Consider the following 21042-nt stretch of genomic DNA (forward strand, 5'->3'; position numbering starts at 1 on the left):
GAATTTCTTTACTCCGAGCCCCCAAGGTCTGGAACAGCCTGCCATCGGAGGTGGTTCAAGCGCCTACATTGAACACCTTCAAGAGCAAACTGGATGCTTATCTTGCTGGGATCCTATGACCCCAGCTGACTTCCTGCCCTTTGGGCAAGGGGCTGGACTCGATGATCTTCCGAGGTCCCTTCCAGCCCTAATGTCTATGAAGTCTATGAAATCTATGAAACCACTTTCAAGCGTAAACCTCAAAGGGTGGTAACTAAGCCATGGATCATCAGGAGAGGGACCTTAAATCCCTTTGAGTCTGATCTGGGTGTTCAGGGACTGCAACACTGGGGATGATTGTCTTCACCTGTGAAACTAAGAAATAACTGCTGCATCTTTAATGCCTACCACTTCCAGATTGTTGTGCCCTGTGTGCAGTTATGCACACAACCTGGCAGGGCACCCTTCCACAGGACACCCACACCCACGACATGGTGTCCTGCAGAGCTATTTAGTTTACTCCCAGTAAATGTGTTCAGAGCAAGCACAGTGCTTCCACACATTAGCTCCCATGCAGGAAGCTGCTGGGGGGGCGGCGGGGTAGGGGGAGGGGTGCTGTGGGAAGGCTAATTAGCTGTGTTGTGAAGCAGCTGCTAACTGACTTGTGTAAAGCGCTGAACAAATGTGGTTACACCGCATCCAGGTCAGGATCCAGTGCCGTTGTGCCCCTTGTGGCTCTGTGCCCTTGACAGTTGCACCGTCCTGCCTCTGGTATGGCTCTGAGCCCAGGTTTGGGGTTGAGAAACATAATAAAATGGGAAACATGGGGCACAGCAGTTGTATAAATATTGCCGTATCTCACTTGGGTCACCATGTTGGCAAAAATGCTTCTATTCGCTGAAAGAGGAATTTGCTTTCAGATGTTCTGCTGCTGTTGAAATACATCCCGCTGGCAGGAGTTAAATATTTATTTTGGAGCTCAGAGGATGTTAAGAAGATTCCTAGATGCATTGCTGCTGTAAATGATTAGCCTTGAAGCTTATTACTTTGCTCCCAGTGGCAAAGCTCCCAGTGACTGTTGGAGTAAAATCAGACCCTAAAATGACGGGCTAGATCCTTCTTGCTCTACTCACATGAGTAGCCCCACTGAAATCAATAGGCTGCTTCTGTGACCAAAGGAAGCAGGATTAGACTCTGTGTTCAACTGACACTCTGTGCGTGCTAGGTTATGCTCTATCAGAGCTGTATTTTTCCTAATTGCCAGATAGAAGCCAGCAAGGAATTTGTCAGTGCTGTTCCTTTCCCTGAGTAATTTAGGGTTTTGCAAGTCCCCATATAGATTTTTGCTTCCCTCAGGAGCTGTATTTTTGAATTAAAAATACCAAACCACTTGTCTTCAATAAAGATTTACAGCTGGATGCTTAGTTGGTTTAAACCAGTGACTATAATGTGCTGATTTACCCTAGCTGAGAACCTGATCCATAGTGCTGTAAATATAACCCTGTGACCAGCAATTTGCTCATTCAATCATGTCTTTATTTCACAAACTTATTAATAAAATATTGCAGAATATGCTGCCTCTCCCTTCTCCAGTTTGCCTGCCTGTTACGTGGTAGAGATACCAGCCTCTCGTATTCTACCTCATCCTCGCTGTATATAGGCTAGAGATCTGACCTGACCCTCCTCCACCATTTGCCACTGCTACAAGCCACAGATCACATGTTCCACTTGGATCCAGAGATTACACTGCAGCCCATCTGTCATTCAGCAGGGACCCAGAAAACCCATTCTAGCTTCTCTACATATGGACTGCAACCGCACTGCAATCTCACTGCAACAACCTCCCCATATGGCTCTGTTGCCTCTCCATTGGGACACAGATCAGAGATGTACCTTTACCCCATTCAAGTCCTAGGGATTGGCTGTAGGCACCAGAGAACTCCATTCACTGAGATAAGCCTTAGTTCCAGGGAGGAGAGATGGGAGCAGGTAGGCTGTAGGAGCATCCATTTTCATAGTCCAGCTAATGGGCTGGATCTCCAGTGGGTATAAATCACTGTAGTGACTTTGAAATCAATCTAGAGTTGCCAGACTATTTACACTATTCCTTTATCTCTAGTAGAGTGGCAGGTGGGTTACAGGGTCAGAGTTAAGGTTGTTTGTGGAACTATAAAAATGAATTTTCTCACTGTTGAGCGTTTATATTTTTTTTCACCCATGAGACTTGACTATTATTTAAACATCATGAATATTAATGTGCGCATATAACCTCAACTCTGTCTTCAAATGTGTCTTATGGGAAGTATATGTATATATTTTCAATAAGGTGCGTTCACACACACACACACACACACACACACACACACACACACACACACACACACGGCATTTGCTGGCTTGTCTTCCCATCATTTTGCAAGCCTCTCCTTTGCAGCAGGGAACATCTGGCTTGCTGAGGCTGATGCGGTCGTGCTAATCTCTTGTGGCTGCAGCCTGCAGCACAGGATCTCTCTCTAATACTACTTACACTGTAATGAAAGTCAGATGGGTTACTGCGCCCATGTTAATAACATGCAGAATGCCTTTCCCTTTTGATCTGTTGCAGTCTGTGATGCATATGCAATTCAGATTTGTGCTTTGGCCTTGTCGCTTACACCCATGAGCCAAGTGGGTGTGATATGTGTCCCCTTTGTACTCAGCTTTTAATTTGTTCCGTACTTTGTTTCATTTCTAAAATAGGGCCACATTCTGCTCCAATTGACACCATTAATTCCATCAGCTCTAGGCTGAATGTGGCCCTCTCTTTTTAAGCATTATGGGTCAAATTCAGACCTGGTGTAAGCTGGCACAACTCCATTGAAGTCTGGATTTGCCAGGCAGTGTCTTTTGCTGTTTAAGGCCATTGTGACATTGCAGAGGATGGAGTATTTTATTTAGTATCTTTATCAAGCTGGATGTTGTGAAACCCTCCCCCCCAATCAAACCTGGTATAAAAGGAGTTGAGACATGAAGGCTCTGCTGGCACGTGTGGGTATGCGTGCATGCGTATGTATGTGAGAGGAAGAGATAGACACTGTGCATATGTATGTGTATGAGAGAGAGAGGTAGATGTGTTGAAGGGATAAAAGCATTTTAATAATAAGGCAATTCGGAAGCTGGTTTGGGTTGGGACGTACATCTGAGGAGATATGGTCTGATTCTCATGCAAGTGAAGTCACCACTGGAACGGGAGATGGGGTGGCTTTAGAATGATGAAATGTATATCTCAGGTTTGTTTCCTTTGAGCAGTCTCTCTAATTCAAATCTTACTTGTCACTGTACACGCCTTGAAGTTTTAATGAGCACAGGAATATGTTGCCAGCATATTGCCAAGGGGTGTTTGCAGACTTTTCCACCTTTAGCTCCAGCTGCTGGGCTTGTGGGGAGAGGGGCAAGGAGGGATGGAGGAGTACAGCCAGTTGTTTTTTCATCTAAACAGAACACTTTCTGAAATGAAGCAAACAGCCTGTTAAGCTCCCCTTTTCTGCTGGAATTGTTTATACGGTTATTTGTTTCTGAAAAATAAATGGGGCTGAGTCCTCTGTGCCTCATGCACTCTTTTACACTGACGGAAAGTGAGTGTCAAGCAGGTGCTACCAGGGTGTTATGATGGCATCTTACGCCCACGTTACACCCTGTGCAAGAGTGCTTGGGTACAGAGCAACAGAGTCAGAACGATGAAAATAGCAGCGGGTGCAGCTTGTGTCATTTAGACCTTGCCTTCAGTTGGGAAAAATGTGTTTTTAGCACATTAGCAAACACCTATTTGCTAATGAATGTTACATTGAGAGCTGGCTGGAGGGTGACGGTTTTGTTTCATGGCAACTTTCGAGGTTTTGAAATCTATTTTACTTGTTTGCTGACCCAAAACTAAAGCCCCTGGACAGGGTTTTGTGAAACAGAATTGTTTCAAATGGGATCATAAAGGTTAGCTTTTTTCTCTCTCGCTCTCTCTTTCTCTTTCTCTCTCTTTCTCTCTCTGTGCAAGTGACCCGAAGAATTCATTGTTGACCTCAGAGGTATTCCTATCTAAAACCTCCTTGAAACTGGTAAGTGTCTGCAAAACACTTCTCTTTCCAGATACAGGATATATTCCAGTGAGCTCTCAGCTACTAGCCTAACGCAGTCAGCTTGGGGCCAGGTTTATAAATGTGCATAGAAATAGATGCCTAAAAAAAGGAGGTTAGGTGTCTAGCTTGCATTGAAAGTCAATTTGGAAAGCAACTGTAATTTAGTCATCTTCATTTAAATACCATGCATATTCATATACTCACAACATTAAATCTCTCTGCAAGTTGTTTTCTAGGAAAAAATGACAATTTTCTGCTATAAGGGACCTGGCAGGCTTGCCCAGGTCAAAGTGGTCACACTAGTATTTAGTGCTGGCAACAGGCAGTGCAGTAAATCTAGTTTTTGGTGCAAGTCTACAGAGAAGGTCCCACTGTCAGTTCTCCTGTAGGCCTTCTCTCCAATTAATTGGAAACAACGTATGGGTGAGAGTACCTTGTTCTGCTACTGCTTTTTTGTGTAACCATGAGCAAACCACTGCAACCCAGAGAATTTTGCTGGGATAACTACTTTGGAGTGGAGTGTGATTTTTCTTTTCTTTTCTTTTCTTTTTTGCCAGTATATGTATAACTGAACCTCTAATAACCTGTCACAGTTTTATGGTACAGCCCCTTGGGTGACCCTATCTATGCTGGTAGAGAGGATGTTGGTTGTAGCCATGTCGGTCTAAGGACATAGGCTGACAAGGTTATTTGGGGAAATGTGATGTCTTTTATTAGATCAGCTAAATAGTTGGAAAAATTGTTCTTTGCAAGCTTTCAGGCACAAACATCCTTCTTCAGGCAGAGGGAAAGTCTTCTTCAGGCAGATGTGGACTCTTCCTCTGCCTGAAGAAGGGTATTTGTACTCGAAAGCTTGCAAAGAACAATTTTTCCAACTATTTAGTTGGTCTGATAAAAGATATCACATTTACCCAAAGAACCTTGTCTGCCTATTCTGGTAGAGATGCCCTTCACCAGTGGAGTTATTCCCCTTCCTGTAAACAAGGTAGATGGAAGAATGTGCTTTTATTGTGATGCGACTGAATCTGCATAGGCGGTGTAGTACATTTTCCACTGTGCTGCTATTGTCAATGCAAGTACAATTTACATGTAAAATCTCTTTGTGTCTTTGTTCTGCAGCTGTAATGCAAGGATAATATTTCCTTTCATCCACCTGTTCTTTGTCTTGTCCATATGGACACTAAGCTCCCTTGGGCAGAGACTGGTTCTCACTAGGTGTATGCATAGCACCTACCACAGTGAGGCCCGGCTCACTGGCTTTTACTGTAATTAGCATTAATGAACGGTGATGTCCTCCATTGGAACACTACTCTCTACAGCAGCTCCAGGAGTGGGTGCCTAAGTGTTGTGAAGTACCCACCTTTTTTCCCATTGTGTCAAGTGAAAGCATGGAGGGAAGGGTTTGAAACTGGTTTTGAGTTTATTACCCTGGCAGGACAATTTTATACCAATCCTGGCAGAAAGGGATTTAATCCTGGCTGTATCCCTCTCTACAATGCTATTCTGTTACTCCCCACCTACTCCCCCCTACTGGGCCCAAGTGGCCTGTTCAGCAAATCTATTAATTAAAAAGCTGTCTCTGGTTGGTAGCAGAATAACTAGCAGCCAGACCTGCCAGGGCTGAGTGGGTCTCTATTCAACGCAGACAGCATTGCTTGCTGTTGTTTCTGATCATTCATTTGCAAATGGCAAATTGATTCCTTCGACTGAAGGTAACGAATTGCAACCGGATTTGAATGCTGACTGGAGATCACAGGTTAGGGGCTTCTGTTATATGCTCATCTTCCACCACTGTAGCTGTGCACTGATGGGCTCTGGGCAGAGTGGAGTTTGGCCCTTCTGAGTGAGAATGAGTCAGCAGCAAGTTATTACCAACTGCGTTAGCCGGAGCTTCATGGGACAGATGCAGTGCAAATACTGTGCTTCTTGCTGAGACTCCCAATTTATTTTTTCCAGCCTGTCTTTCCAGCAGCTCGGAGACCAGGTATCGCTGTGGAGCAGAGGAATATGTAGGATTGCAGGAGATAAATCAAGTCTCACAAATGGAGTGTTCATCTTATTCATTTTATCTCATTCTCAGGTCTGCGTCATGCCTGACCTTGAAGGCAATGCAGCACCAAAGGCGAGGGGCCCCATCTGCTAGAAACTACATCCTCTCTCCCCTGGGATAGCCAGTACAACTGAGCTGAGCAGCTCTGTGGGGACAGGAGAGGAGAATGAGTTCAATTTCTCCAACAGCTGCTAAAGCTGGAGTAGGCCCCATGCTGCCGTCCATGGGGAGAAGATGCAGGTAGAAGCCGACTCTCAGGCTTTATTTCCACCTACTCTGTGTCAGGTGCTGCCTAGAGAGCCTCTGCAGAGCAGGACTCCACCTGGTGCATAGGACTGGCCCTCCCCAAATCCTTCCTTGCTCCACGAAGAAGGGCTCTAGGTCTGGAGCACACAGGGCCCTTTCATCTTGTGAACAAAGGGCCAAGCTTCCCTTCAATCCTCCCAACCTCTCTCCTATATTGTGCCTCTCTGTGTAAAGCAGGGCTTAAGGGTATCTCCCCCCTGTTTTGGCCAGATTGTTGGTCCTTGTTTCATTCCTCTGCGCTGCCCCTGAAGTGCCAAGAGGGCAGGGAGTTGTTATTGTAGGACAGAGAGGGATTTACCTTGCATTGATTAGGTGCCCCATGCCTCTGATTACTCATGGTAGAAGTTGATCAGGGACTGTGACTGAAAGACTCTGTGCTCTGCAGAGTGCCACCTAGTACAATAGCCATAGTTTCATAGTTTCATAGTTGGTAGGGTTGGAAGGGACCTGAGCAGATCATCAAGTCCAACCCCCTGCCATGGGCAGAAAAGGATGCTGGGATCAAACGACCCTGGCTAGGTGATTTGCCTTTTTTAACGTAGCAAAACTCACCGGTCACCCTCCAAGAAGCTGTCCCCAGACTGCTTGGAGCATGTGGTGTTTTCAGTACTTTCGACAGATTCAACCTCCTGATTGGCATCATCCTCCAGAAAGATATCTGGGGGTTTGAAGTTGTCAGTGATGTTGCTTGGGGAATTCTCTGTCTGCAGGAGCAGCGAGTAGCTGGAAAGCCTATTTGATGCACATGGAGTCATTGGCATGAGCCCACAAAGAAAGTTAGTCCCCTCTGTTCTTAGAGGGGGCTATTAAGGGTGCACAAACAGAGTTTTTGGAACTATTAAAGCAGTAACAAGGACAGGAGTGAGGGTCAGACGTTACTAACAAGTAGTCCAAGGGAGACACAGAGCATAGCACACCAGCCAGTGCCCACTGGCCCCTGAATGAGTCCAAGGAGACAGTGAATGCCACCCAGTGAAACTGCCTGGAGACACGCATGGATGAGGGGCAGGAAGATGGATCCACAGAGCCTCATTCCTGGTCAGACAGGTGGCCAGCTTAGCTTGGGCCAGGAGAGGTTGATCAGGAAGTCCCAGGACTTGGTGGGGCTACTTGTAGCTGGAAGGACATAGAGCAGCTGTGAGTTATACTGAGGGCCAAATTTATGCCTGGCTTTAAGCCACCTTTATCCTTTCTCTCTGGGTCCAGTGTTGCATGTACCTTGGCCAGCCCCAAGAATCTGGTGTTAGGGGTTCGCATGAAGAGATGAGAAAGGAACAGGAAGGGGTAAAAATGAAAACGAAGTAGGGCTGGCAAACAAAGGGATAAGGCATCCTCTGGAGAAAGGAGGCTGAGAGAGCATGGCCAGGACTCCTCCAGAGCATACGAGAATGGTGAATCCTGGTGCCGCATGCCTACACCATGTATACCTTGCCATGCTCCCCAGGCCTTGCCAGACTTGGTGGTACAACAGGCATGGCTGAGAAGGTCTCTGACAGGGCAGAGAGAGGCAGGGAGCTATGCTACACTCTGTTCTGTGCATAGAGCTGGGAAACAGCACAAAGGAAAGGCTGCTTTTCTTGTGACGTGGGACGAAGAGCTCATGCTCCTTATCTTTACTGTTGGGGTCCAGGGACCTTCTGACCAGTGCCTCTTGGAGAGGATGGGCCCGCTTGCTTGCCCTGAATGGTTAAGACAGCGATTTTCAACTATGGTACTGTGGTACTTTGATGTGACTTGAGATCCTTTTCAGGGTGCCCTGGGGTGCCGCTCAGTGTCAGGGCTGTGAGGTGTGCCACAGTGACATATGATTCACATGATAAACCCAGTGGTATCCAGTAGGAGCACACAGAGTCAAAACCACTCTGTCCTGCTGCGGGCTTTCCGAGTCCTTTGCCAGAGAAGAAGTGCTCTTTTATTTTTTCCACAGTCAAAAAAACTGAGTGCAAGAGTTGGCATTTTCGGAGGGGCGCCTTGATCTAAAAAAACTTGAGAACATGGCTTCAGTGATTCACCTGCCCTGCATGCCTCCTCCCCTCCTCCCTCCAGCACTTGTAACTCATTCACCACAGACAGCATCTTAATGACCCCTCCTCTCTCTCCTCCCAGCAAGCCCCTCCCCAGTGTACCTGACTGCTAATACACCCACACGCCCCCAGCCCAGCTCGGGCAGGAGGAACAGGCCCTGTTATACAGGATCCTTTGGGCTCTAGCAGGGATCCCCAGGAAGCAGCCCAGCATGGCCCCGCCCCCCCGCTCCTTTTCCCAGGCTGGAGGCAGAGCTGCTCCCAAGTGATCCCTCTGCCCAGGCTCGTGTGCTCGGTACTGTGCATGCAGATCTGATGCAGAGCTGGGGGCCCGGGGCAAGTGCAGCCAGCCAGCAGCTCACCTGGCTCTGCTCTGCCCTACCCCGCCCCCGGGCTCGCATTCCGGGGCGGGGAGCAGAGAGGCAGCCGGGGCTTGCTCAGCTCAGGCCTGCTTGCATTCCTCATCCCTGCTAGCCAATCGTGCCAGGTGTGTATCGGGTAGGGCGTGGGCAGAGGCAGGAAGAGATGCAGACAAGAGCAGGGGCACTGCGATCTTGGGCTCTCTGCAGCAGCTTCCACTCTCCCCAGGCTCAAGACACTGGGCATATGCCCCCCTGCTTGCCAGGGGACTGAGCCCTGGGATGGGGGGTGAGTTTGCCTCTCTTTGGCAGTGTTTACCTTGGTGCAGGGAGGCATAGGGGTGCTGGCTGGGTTCTGATCATCCTCTGCTCACACCAGCGAGTTGGGGCTGCCAGTAGCCGTGGCGAGTAGCTTTCTCCATCCCTGCCCTCTCCCCCGCCCCCCACACACACTTGTGAGTCTGTGATGGGAAGCATAAGGATCCTGGCTTGAGCAGGGGACAAGAGTAGGGGGTCTCTCCAGCCCTGTGCTTCTAGGAGGGTGCCTGGTGACTTGGGAGGCTGAGAGGGGCCCCATCGGTCCCCAAGCTGGAGAAGTGACCGGCTTAGCATTTTATGATCAGCACAGCCACATTGGGGAAAGTCTGGGATGGGAGAGGCCAGGGTGTGCCTGCCTGCTGGGAAGGTGAGACAGCCAGAAACCTGCCCTGGGGGGTCGGATGCTGGCAGTCGCACAGACTAGGTGTCAGCCAACCAGTGCTGAAGGAGAGTAGTTCCACCCCTGCTCCCTCCCCAGCCTGGGCTAGTCTGAACCCCTGACAGAGCACAGGGACTCTGTGGTTGTGCAGGGCAAGGAAGAAGAGGCCAGTTTGTGGGAGTGGAAGGCTCTGGCTGTGTGTTTTCAGCATGCCAGGTAAGAGAGCCCTGCTGGGGTGGGCAGGCGGGGGTGCCAGTATGTAGGTGCTTATGTTTGCTGCACCTTGATCTTCAGGTGGCAGCAGTGGTTAGAAGTGCCTTCACCCACCCACTCCACGTGGTGAGAAGGCTGCCACCCTTTCTTTCAGATTTGGATCTCCTCTGCTTCTGGAACCCCGAGGGTAGACTACTGCAGTTCTGCCCTCGATGACTGTGCAGAAGGTGCAGCTGGTGCAGAATGCGGTGTCCCGCCTTCTGATGGGGGTGGGCTGCCAGGAGCATGTTACTCCGGTGCTCCAGAGTCTACACTGGCTCCCAGTGGCTTTCCAAGTGCAATTCTGAGACTCTAAACAGTCTGGGCTCCCAGTATATACCTAAGCAGCTGCCTTATCCCTTATGTCCCATCTTGATCCATAAGCTCAGCCAAGAGCGACCTCCTGCAAGGATCATCTGTGGACCAATTTTGGGGATAAGTCACAGGAGGTAATTTTTGGTAATTGCTCCTTAGCCCTAGAACTTCTTCTCCCTTGTGGTCTGTCAAAACTCAAGTCTAGGCTTCTTTTTGAGAAGAGTTGTAAGACCTTTATTATTTGGTCAGGCCTTTAGTAGGTAGGGCTTAGTTTGGGGGCATTGTCTGCAGAGTTTGTTCTATTACATATTATCTATTTTAATATTCCTCCTGTCTTTGTAATGTGTCTGTTTTTTTTGTTTTTTTTAATTGTAATCTGCCCTGAGCCTGTGCTGGGGAGGACTGCAGATCAATTTAATGAATAGATAAGTGATGGTATATCAGTGGGAGCCAACCTTTTTAGCAGGGATGGAGTGCCACTCCAATCCCCTTCCCCTGCTGGATTTGCTGCTCTGCTTTCTGCTCCCTGCCCCCTTCCCAATCTGCCACATGCCATGTACAGAGACTGCCTGTGCCACTTGTTCAGCCTGTTCTTGTGCTGGAGGGAGGACATCTGTGAGAAATCCCCCTTGTTTAGGATCTGAGAGGTAGCACAGACCGTTACCTGGCCAAATCTGCAGTGACAGAGGTGGAGTGTGTGTGTGTGTGTGTGTGTGTGTGTGTGTGAGAGAGAGAGAGAGAGAGAGAGAGAGAGAGAGAGAGAGAGAGAACTAGTACACTATGCCTGGATGTCTGATGGCTGTGATTTCATTGGATTGTCTAGGATGTCTCAGCCCTACACTGGATGGGCATTGCCACCAGACCTAAGTAAGAACCTAAGCTGAGGGTGTCAGTGGAGATGCACATGTTTACTGCAGCTCTGAACTGGGCCTGTTTAGATTTATTCACCACACCTCTAAGCAGCTCCCTCCCAGTGGGACTCCAGTGATGGAGCTACACCCCTCCCCACCTCCCCCACTCCAGGTCTGTTGCAGGTGGGGACTGGAAAGGGACATTCGGTGCCCACTTTCAGTCAGACAGAAACTTTCATAGAAACCACTCTACCCACGTCCAAGGACCTGAAGTGCCTTTGCCCTGCCTTGGATGTGCTGCTGCTGGCAGAGGAGAGGAATTCAGGCCTAGGTTGTCTCTGCTGAAACTACCTGCCAGGAAGCTGTTTGTTGATTGAATAGGCACACAGCACCCAGCTGGATTTCTTTCAGGAGGATTTAAGTCAAGCCCACAAGTATGCTGCCGAATAATAGAGCTCAGAACTGCAGCCAAGCCAGCTTAAGAAACCAGGGTGCCTTCTACAAGCTCTGTTCAATTCCCCTTCAGGACTCTGCCCCTGAGCTAGTGAATTAATCACAAATGGGGGATGAACATCCCTTGCAATAATGCAACATCTCCTTTGTCTCTAGGGCCTCTCAGCCAACAGAAAGGTTACGGGCATGGAGTGCTCTAATTACATCATGTACACCGGACCCAGGAATACATGAGCCTTTACTTAATGGATTAACTCCTGAACAAATCTTTAGCTGGCATCCTTGCTATGCAGGCTGGTAATTTAGAGTCCTAAGATACTGCTCTCACCCTGGGGGCTGTTGAAGGAGGTGGAGATTTCCTCTCATTTGCCGTGGTGGAATTTGAATCTGCTGAGCTGCCAGGGAGATTCCAGGCCACTTTGTGCATCATTGGAATCAGGGCCAGGATTTTTATCAGTCTTTCTGGAGGCATAGATGTACATAGAGAAAGGAAAATGGCTTCCAGCCTGAGGAGACCTATACTTTATAGCTGAGCAGGAGGGTCAGAGAGAGGGCTTGTTTTGAATAATGAAGCAGTTCCCATTCCCTAAGGGAAAGTAATTTGGCAGCTGAGTTGGTGACTGTTTGGAAAAAATGTGCTTGCACTTTACCTTGCGCTTGCTCGTAGTCTGGGCTGTGCCACTAACTGGGGCAACTCATCTGCTAGTGTAACTGGGCCCAGCTCCCTTGACACTAGTGTCCATTTCCATTAGAAGTGAATTGGGCTGCTGTGCCAGATGTTTGTGATGCCCCAGTTTAAAAGGTGCAGCATGTTGTGAACATGCCCCCTAGATTCCCTTTGCTTCCAGTGCCTCAAGCTGATCTATACGGGAAATTGCATTCTAGACCACTGGTTCTCAACCTTCTTAGATCCAAGGCACCCCTCAGCAAATGCCGGCTGTGAGCTTTCGCTCAGTTTTTTGATTATGGAAAACTTAATAGAGCAGTTCTTCTACTGCAAAAAACTCAGAAAGACCACAATAGGTCATTAAGTTTTTAATGCTCTGGATTCCTATTTGAAATCTCTGGGTTTATCTTGTGAATCATGTCAGTGTTTTCACACCTATCAGTGCTAATATTGTGTAGCACCCTTAAAAGAGTCTTGCAGCATCCTGGGATGCTGTTGCACCCTGGCTGAGAATCACTTTTCTAGCCCCTCTTCTGACTTCCTGAAGCTGACGTATCGGGGAAATGCAGCATTAGACCATCTCGCTGTTCTAGGGCTTCATAGGGGATATTTTGACTTCCCCTTAGAAACACTTTGCTCCCCAGGTCTGAACTAGCAGGCTAGGAGAGAAAGAAGGAGCAGATTGTTAGGGGAGCAAGGAACACATCTTCCAGAGACTTCCCCGATCAGGACTCGTCCTCCACTCCACTTCACTCCATTGAGTACTGCTATCTCTTTGCTGTCTCTCTTTGTGGGAGGCTAGGGATTGGCACAGACAGGAGAGAATGTACTGTTAGACCTGTCCCCAGTCAGAGAGCAGAGCCTGATGTGTATGGGAGCAGATGCTTTCTTTCTTCACCATATTCCTAGTGTCCCAGGCTGACACTTCTTAGTATTCTGGTTAGTTCTTATACTTCGGGGGCCTGATAATGTTTTTCAGCCCAGTAGCAGGCAAACTGACCCCTTGCCATTCTCCAAGCCTATGATTCCCCTTTTACAGAATCATAGAAGTGTAGAACCAGAAGGGACCTGTAGGATCATCGAGTCTGGTCCCCTGCTGTGGGCAGGAAGTTATTGGGCTTAGACAAGCTCAGCAAGGTGCCTGTCCAGCCTCTTCTTAAACACCTCCAATGATGGTGACTGCACCATCTCTGGTGGGGGTGTGTTCCAGTTTCGAGCGACCCTTATGGAGAAAAAGTTCTTCCTTATGTCTAGTTTGAACTTGCTCTCTATAAGCTTATGTACGTTTGTCCTTGTCCTACCTTGAGGTACCCTCCTGAAGAGTTGCTCCCCCAGATCTTTGTGTTGTCTTCTGGTGTACTTGTAGGTCGCCATCAGGTCTCTTCTCAGCCTTTTCTTACTCAGGCTGAACAGGTCCAATTCAACTGAGTCTCTCCTTGTAGGGCTTATCCTCCGTGCCTTTGACCATGAGGGTAGCCTTTCTTTGTGCCCTCTCAAGCTTATCCATGTCCCTCTTGAAGTGCGGTGCCCAGAACTGGACAAAGTACTCCAGCTGAGGCCTCACCAGTGCTGAATACAGAGGGAGGAGCATCTCTCTGGATCTCCTGGACACACATCAGCTAATGCACACCAGAGCTGTATTTGCTTTCCTAGTGACCTCATTGCACTGCTGACTCATACTGATCTTCCGGTCAATTGTAACCCCCAGGTCTCGCTCAGATTCTGTGCCAGTCAGTGAGCCACCACCCATCGTGTAGTTGTGGTGAGAGTTCTTCCTAGCCAGGTGAAGGACTTTGCACTTACCCTTGTTAAATTTTATCTGATTCTGCTTCGCCCAGCCCAGAGTCCAGACTGTCGAGATCTTCCTGGATCCTGGCCCTATCCTCCAGTGTGCCCACATTTCCCCACAGCTTGGTATCATCCATTAACATAATAACTGAGCTTTCCATCCCCTCATCCAGATCATTGATTAATTTATTAAAGAGCATGAGTCCAAGCACAGCTCCATGGGAGACACCACTGGAGACGACCTTCCAGGATGAGGTCAGCCCATCGATTACCCTCCGCTGGGAGCAGCCTCTAAGCCAATTGTCCACCCACCTCACTGAGGACTGGTCAAATCCAGCACCCTTGAGTTTGTTTGAGAGACTCCCATGGGAGAGCGAATCGAAGGCTTTACTGAAGTCTAAGTAGATCACATCCACCATGTGTCCCTCATCCAGATGGTTAGTTACTTGGTCATAGAAGGACACAAATTTTGTCATGCATGATCTACCCTCAACAAAGCTGATTGATTCTTAACACCCTGTTCATTTCCAGTTTGCAAATGATGGCTTCCTTAATAAGTTTTTCAAAACCTTTGTCATGCTACAGGCTCTCTCTCTGTCTTCCTAGATGCTGAGGATGCCCCAGGCCAGGTCCAAAGTGTTTCAGGGGAAGAAGAGAAGGAAGAGGCCTTGTGGGAGAAGATTGAGAGTGTGCGGCACCAGCTGACCCGCTCCCTGAACCCAGCCAAACTGACCCCATACCTGCGCCAGTGCCGTGTAATAGATGAGCAGGATGAAGAAGAGGTGCTGAGCTCATGCAGGTTCCCATGCAAGAGCAACCGTACAGGTGGGAGAGAGCAGGTGCTCCCAGTGGGACATGGGGAGCCCAGTGTTAACCCTTCCATCAGCAGAGATACCCCAATGCCCAGGGTTCTTACCTGGCATTTACCTTCCATGCTAGCATGTCATCATCGCTGCTCTTTGCAATGACTCTCTGCACTGCTGATGCTTCTGCCTTGTTCCCTTCAGCAACTCCCACCCACAGCCAGCACTGTCCTGTATTGTAACACCCCCATGCACAGTTGGCAGTCTTGGCCTGTTCCCTACAGTGGTCCCCCCTACACATCCAGCACTTCTGCCCTGTTTGTAATAGAGGCCACTGCTCACACATGGCCATCTTGCCAGCTGAGATCCCACTGTGTGTGGGCACACTGTGAATTGGCTACTTCGTACAGTGGAGTTACGTGTAGTTTTTCCTCCATTTCGTGATGGCTCAGTCCAGTGTCTTCCTTTCTCTCATTAGGACACCTGATAGACATCCTTCGAAGCCGTGGAAAACGAGGCTATGAAGCCTTCCTGGAGTCCCTGGAGTTTTATTACCCAGAGCAGTTCATCCGGCTGACGGGGAGGGAGCCAGCCCAGCGCTGCTCTATGATCCTGGGTAGGTGCAGGATTCCTTGCCCCTCTCTCTTCAAGTGTCTTGTTGCATGTGTGACAGAGTGGGTAGAATCCAGAAGCCCAAACCTGACTTAGGAACTTTGTGTCTCTATGAGGAGCCTCAAACCCTGAAGCCTACATTAGGGAGAGCTCTGGGGCATGTGAGGAGCCCTGGATCGGGGTAGGCTTGGGGTGTGCATGAGAATTCCAGGGTCCTGAGTCCTGGGTTGACTGACAGATGGGTGGTCTAGGTGTAGGGTGGATTGTTATGAGTTGTCTGTGACTGTCTTCTGTCCTCTAGATGAGGAGGGTCCTGAGGGTTTGACCCAGTTCCTGATGATGGAAGTGAAGAAGGTGAGGGCTCAGCGGCAAGAGCATCTGTTGAGAGAGCACCAGTTACAGGTGAAGAACCAGGCCCTGGAGCAGGAGCAAGCTCGGCTGGAGCAGCGGCTGCAGGAGCTGCTGAAGGTGCAGGAGCGATACCAGAGGCTGCGGGAGGAGTGGGACTCCAACAGCATGGAGCTGCTGCGGCTGAAGGATGAGAACTACATGCTAGCCATGCGCTATGCACAGCTGTGTGAGGAGAAGAACATGGCCGTCCTGCGGAGCCGGGACCTGCAGCTGGTGGTACGGTGGGGAAGGAGACGAATACCGGGGGACGGGTATGAGGGCGTAGTGTCAGGGGGAGAGCATATTAGTGAGCAGGAGTGTGTGTTGGGCTCTAAATTTGGGAGTGAATCATGGAGGGCAGGTACTCTCTGAGGATGAGAAAGGATGAACGTGTGTTGTATTACATTAGTAAGAGGGTATATGGGCAAGTGAATCTATGTGAGTTAGCAGTTACGGGTGTGTGTGAATGCGTACATCTGAATGATAGGTGGTGCTTTTATTGGGCATGTGTAGGTGTATTCAGTTAGGTTTTAGTAATTACACCTGTGCCGTGAGTTGCTCTGTCAGTGTGTGTCTGTGCTGCAAGTTGCTCTGTGTATGTGTACGAAGGCAACGAGCCTTTTAAAGTCAGGAACAAGGTAGGGCACGATAGCACTTTAGAGACTAACTGATTCAGAGATGCATGAGGTTTTGTAGGCAACACACCCCTTTGCCAGATGCTAGGAATGGACTGGCCACTGTATAAATGTTTCACGCAGTGGGTTGTATGTGCGTACGCACCTATGCACCTATCAGAATGGTGCTTTGTCAGGGCATTTGCCTGTGCTGGGTGTTGGTCTGTCTGAGCATATCTTTGTTGCTCTGTCAATATGTATTGTGTGTTGGTTGTAGTGTTTATTTCCTCTGATATAACACTATTACCCATTTATTTTAGTAGGAACGAGCACATGTGTCTTGCTGTGCTTACCTTAGGCATGTGTGCATGCTTGTGCAAAGTTCACTGTATTGCCTGGCATTTGGTCTTGATATCAAGGTTCCTGGCACAGCACCTACTCCCATCCTCACCTCCTTATCCCTTAGATGATGCTACAGTGTTGAAGTCTTGGAGGAAGTAATGACTCCACACCCTACTTGTCACACTTTCACCTCTGGCAAAGACATACCCATTTCCCCTGTCTGAGTTGGATTAGCCTATTTATAACTACCTTATTAATTATACCTCTGCCTTGTGGTGTTTCCTTTGTTAGTCCAGTTCTGTAGCAGGCAAACCGAGTTATGCTCAGGCTGTTAGCATAACTTTAGGCCTTCCTGGAACTAAGCAATTAAATTATACAGAGTGCCTTATAAGGCACTGGGAAAAGTGAGTGCTGTGATTGGTACAGTGGGCTAGTCAGGTACAGTAGTTTCCCTAAAAGGAAAGGAACCAAAAATGGAATAGGATTGGAATACCTTATCTAAAAAGATGAGGATTGGACAGTTTGAGGTGAGAAAGTTACAAAAGTAGTGGACAAACAAAGAGACAGTATGTGTTTTGTGTTGCCACCCTGGGGAGACAGGAGCAACCTTGGAATTCTTGTTTAAACAACAAGGAATCCAGAAACGAACATCCCACACACCCAGCAGAGGATCTGAGGCTGGTACCTCTGAGGGTCGCTGCTGTAACATCTAAAGGAACTGCTTTTCAGGTCATATTACAAGGAGGAAACTTGTAATAAAGCCTAGGGATTACTATATTAAAGTTCACTTGATACCAAATTGGACAAGAGGCCAGGTCAATCCTTGGGGGGTCTCTGGTAAAAGGAATCCTAGGGGCAACAAGTCCTGACCTCCCCATGCAGCTCTGCTGGTGCCTCCGACACCTGACCTGGTCATGCTCTGAGCTTTCAGTCCTGCCCTCCTCATCCCTCATCCTTGCCCATGTTCCTCACTCTTGACAGGTATCATTCCCTGCTCTAGCAGTTCTGGGTCTCTTCTGAGCTGAGATAGCGGAGTTGTTTGTGGGATTTGGCAATGTGGCAAATACCCATCAGAAAGTTGAGTGAGACACACTGTCACTGCTTGGCCTGGTCCCTCCCTGGGTGGACATCATTGTGACAACAGGATCCAACTGTTGGACTCCACCTCGGCTAACCCCTTGGGTCTCATTGTTCCTAGCTCTGCCTCTTTCAGGCACACTCCTAGGTGCAGACCCCAGGTCTGGTCTGCTTCTTGGGAGCTGGGACCCTGTAGAGTGCAGTTCCCTGGTATCTGGAAGTCCTCCTAAGCCCTTGATGGCTTAGGCATGTTCCTTCTTAAAGCTCTCAAATTCTCAGTGGCTGTGAGAGCTCCAATTTCTTGATTAACCCCCTCAGCAGCAATGTAGCAGCAAAGCAAGGACAGCAGGCTTAGCAAAGGACTTGCCTAACCACCCACATTATAATCTTACTGAAAATAATAGTCCTGAACAGTCTGATCTCAGCCCTTCCTGGGAGTTCTGGGTTTGGATAGCTTTCTCCAGGAAGGCAACTTTTCCTGCCTCTTTATCCTGGGCTTTTGGCATGGGTTGCCCCCTTGCATGGAGAGTCCCTTCCTTAAATATAGTTTCTCTGAACCCTAGGCTAGTGGTTTTCAACCTGTGGACTACATACCCCTCGGATCCACAGTCTAAGGGGTCTGCAAAATGACTATGATCAATCCAAAGTATGTGACTACCTACACTTACAATTCAAAGGGGTCCACAACTCTGTTCAGAATTTCCAAAGTGGTCCACAAATGAAACAAGGTTGAAAACCACTGCTCTAAGCAGGCTGTCAGCATGGGAAACTGCAGATCTTGCTATGCACTCTGGCTGGGATTTGCCACTTCCCTACCCCAGGCAGTTCCAAAAGAGTTTATTATTCTAGGAATTGGCGGGTCTTTGAGAGCTCATCAGAGCTGATGGTCTTGGATTGCTCTGTGACTGCTCCTCAGGCATAGTCATTCTATGAGGTGTCAAGCCCTGCTTCAAAATGGATGCTTTCTCATAGGTGGAGGTTGCAGTATTGTATAAGGGTCATAAACAGGCATGGAGGTCACACTACAAAGTGGAGCCCCTGAGGCAAAGTGCTGTTTGCACAGCAATTTGGAGCAGACATATCTCCTGTTTTTACACCCACCAGGCTCATTTGGTTGGTGACCTAAGCCAGACCTGATTACATGATGCTGTCTGGGAGCCCTTGTTTTCATTGCTCCCAAGCCCTATCTCAGTGTATCTGCTTTGGTCTGCTACAGGAAGGTGAGGGTGATGAGGGGTGATGCCATCTCTGTTCTCTGCATCCCAGGTAGACCAGCTGAAATGTAAGGTCACCAGTCTGGAGGAGGAATGCACCCTGCTGAGGAAACACATGTCCACCGTGCCCCAGCGGGAGGCAGAGGAGCGGAGCCACTCCGACGTGGTGTCTGATCTGTGGGCTGAGAACCAAAGGCTAACAGTTTCACTCCAGGAGCTGCAGGGCAGGTTGCAGGTACCAGCCAGTGGCCACAGGGCCAAAGGGAGAGGAGAAAGCAGGCCTTGGCTCTGACTCCTCTGTGGCTACACTGACCTTTCTTGCTTGGGCTTTCCCTGTGGAGACTTCTGAGCATATGGCTGCAGCAAGCTGTAGCACAGAGAGGGTTCGGTTCTCTTTAGCATTGCATTTCCCCTTTTCAGGTGTTTTGGACTGTTGAGGCTGCGGCTGAGGCCCTTGTCTGTGTCAAAGGCCTTAGCCTCTGCTGCAGTACAGTCCTGTTGATGTTTTAAGAGCTAGCTCTGCTGACCAGGTAGGGGAAACAATAAAAGAGCAGGTTTATTTATAGAGTCTGACAATAAGCAGGGGCTGTGGACACAGGCGCAAAAATAGAAAGGGAAGCTTGACTCAAGCCTGGAAGAATAACAACCACAACAATGAAAGGGAGGAACCACCACCCAAGGGTGTTCAGGAATAGCACGTGGAAACCATTCCAACCAGCGACAAGGCCCTTGTCTAAAATCCTGAGTTAGATTCTCTCTCCTCCCTGATCCCTGGTTTGAGGCCTGTGGTAGCCTTAGCAATCTGGGTGAAGAGAAGGGACATTTGGGCTCTATGAGGCAGCTGAGATGTTTGGATGGCTTGCTAAGGCCCCAGAGTGGAATTCTGGCAAAGTGGTGTCAGCTTCTGGCTCTGCTACAGGTTCCTTGTGTGACCTTGGGCAAGCCACCCGATCCCTTTCATGCCTCAGTTAGCCACGATGATCCTTTGTTTGTCTGGCCTATGCAGACCATAATCTTTTTAGGGGCAGGATTGTTTCTGGCCAAGGTTACATGAGTGCTGAGCACCACGAGGCTTGGAAAGCAGTGTGGCTTCTAGGTGCAAGTAGTAGTAGTAATGCTTATTTGTCGGTTGACTCACAGGCTGAGCCTAAACCTGCCCCCAATTTCCAGAATCTCTTGGAGCCTGTGGTTTGGTCACCCTGTTTTGTTCTCTGCCAGGCAACTGGTGAGACCCAGGTGCCAGGATCTGAGCAGATCCTCCTGGACATTTTGGAGCATGACTGGAAGGAAGCCCAAGATGATCGGCAGGAGCTATGCCAGAAGCTCCACTCTGTGCAGAACGAACTGCAGTGGGCAGAGGAGCTAAGGGATAAGGTAATATAGTACATGCATACATTGGTGCCTTTGAAAGATGAGGTCCTTCAGCAGCTGCGCTATTTGACCTGGGTGGATGTGACTGTTTCTTGTTCCTGTTTCCAGTACCTGCAGGAGATGGAAGACCTTCAGCTGAAGTATCGGACTCTGCAGAAGGATTGTGACCTGTACAAACACCGGATGAACACAGTGTTGTCTCAGCTGGAGGAAATAGAGAAGGAGAGGGATCAGGTGAGATGCTGTTTGTCCCAGAGGCCCTTTGACCTCAGGAAAGGGGCTGTCTCTCAACCTCACCGCACCCCACCCCACCCCACCAAGTTGTCTCTAGGAAAGGGGGCTAGTTTTGTGTGCTGAATGCCCCAAGTCCCCTCCAACCCTTCTCACTCTTGGTGTCTGGTCCCACTGCAGGCTATCCAGAGCCGAGATGGGGTCCAGCTGCAGTACTCTCAGAGCCTGGTTGAGAAGGACCAGTATCGCAAACGGGTCCGGACTTTGGAGGAAGAGAGAGACAAGCTGTTGAGTAAGCTGAGCAAGTTAGAGGGCTTGAACAGCTCTCTGGAGGCTCAGGTGCAGCGATACCAAGGCACTCGGGACATGGGAAAGAAGGTGCGTGACAAAGAGCCATCAAGGTCTGAAACCAAGAATCACAGTCATGGAAAAACAGGGCTGAGGAGGACTCCTAATCCAACCCTATCTGGACCATCCCAGACATGTTTTCCAATCTGTCCTTGCAAACTTCTAGTGATGGAGATCCCAACCTCTTTAG

General features: G+C 48.9%; 1 protein-coding gene across 3 annotated transcripts in view; it reads left to right on the top strand.

Moving 5' to 3' along the window:
- CARD10 (caspase recruitment domain family member 10) overlaps nt 1–21042 on the top strand; it is a 37017-nt gene that overhangs the window by 5722 nt on the left and 10253 nt on the right. For 2 of the 3 annotated variants that reach the window (XM_014521001.2, XM_025206887.1), the window contains exons 1-8: nt 8979–9116; nt 14457–14675; nt 15132–15269; nt 15567–15892; nt 18955–19137; nt 20121–20276; nt 20382–20507; nt 20685–20882. In XM_014521001.2, the coding sequence (XP_014376487.1) occupies nt 9110–9116; nt 14457–14675; nt 15132–15269; nt 15567–15892; nt 18955–19137; nt 20121–20276; nt 20382–20507; nt 20685–20882 (1353 nt within the window). In that variant the 5' untranslated portion in view covers nt 8979–9109. Of the gene's footprint in view, nt 1–8978; nt 9117–14456; nt 14676–15131; nt 15270–15566; nt 15893–18954; nt 19138–20120; nt 20277–20381; nt 20508–20684; nt 20883–21042 lie in introns of those variants that run through there. The other variant, XM_025206886.1, reaches the window with a different exon arrangement.

Source organism: Alligator sinensis, unplaced genomic scaffold (genome assembly GCF_000455745.1).
Source record: "Alligator sinensis unplaced genomic scaffold, ASM45574v1 scaffold215_3, whole genome shotgun sequence".
Taxonomy (NCBI): Eukaryota; Metazoa; Chordata; order Crocodylia; family Alligatoridae; genus Alligator; species Alligator sinensis.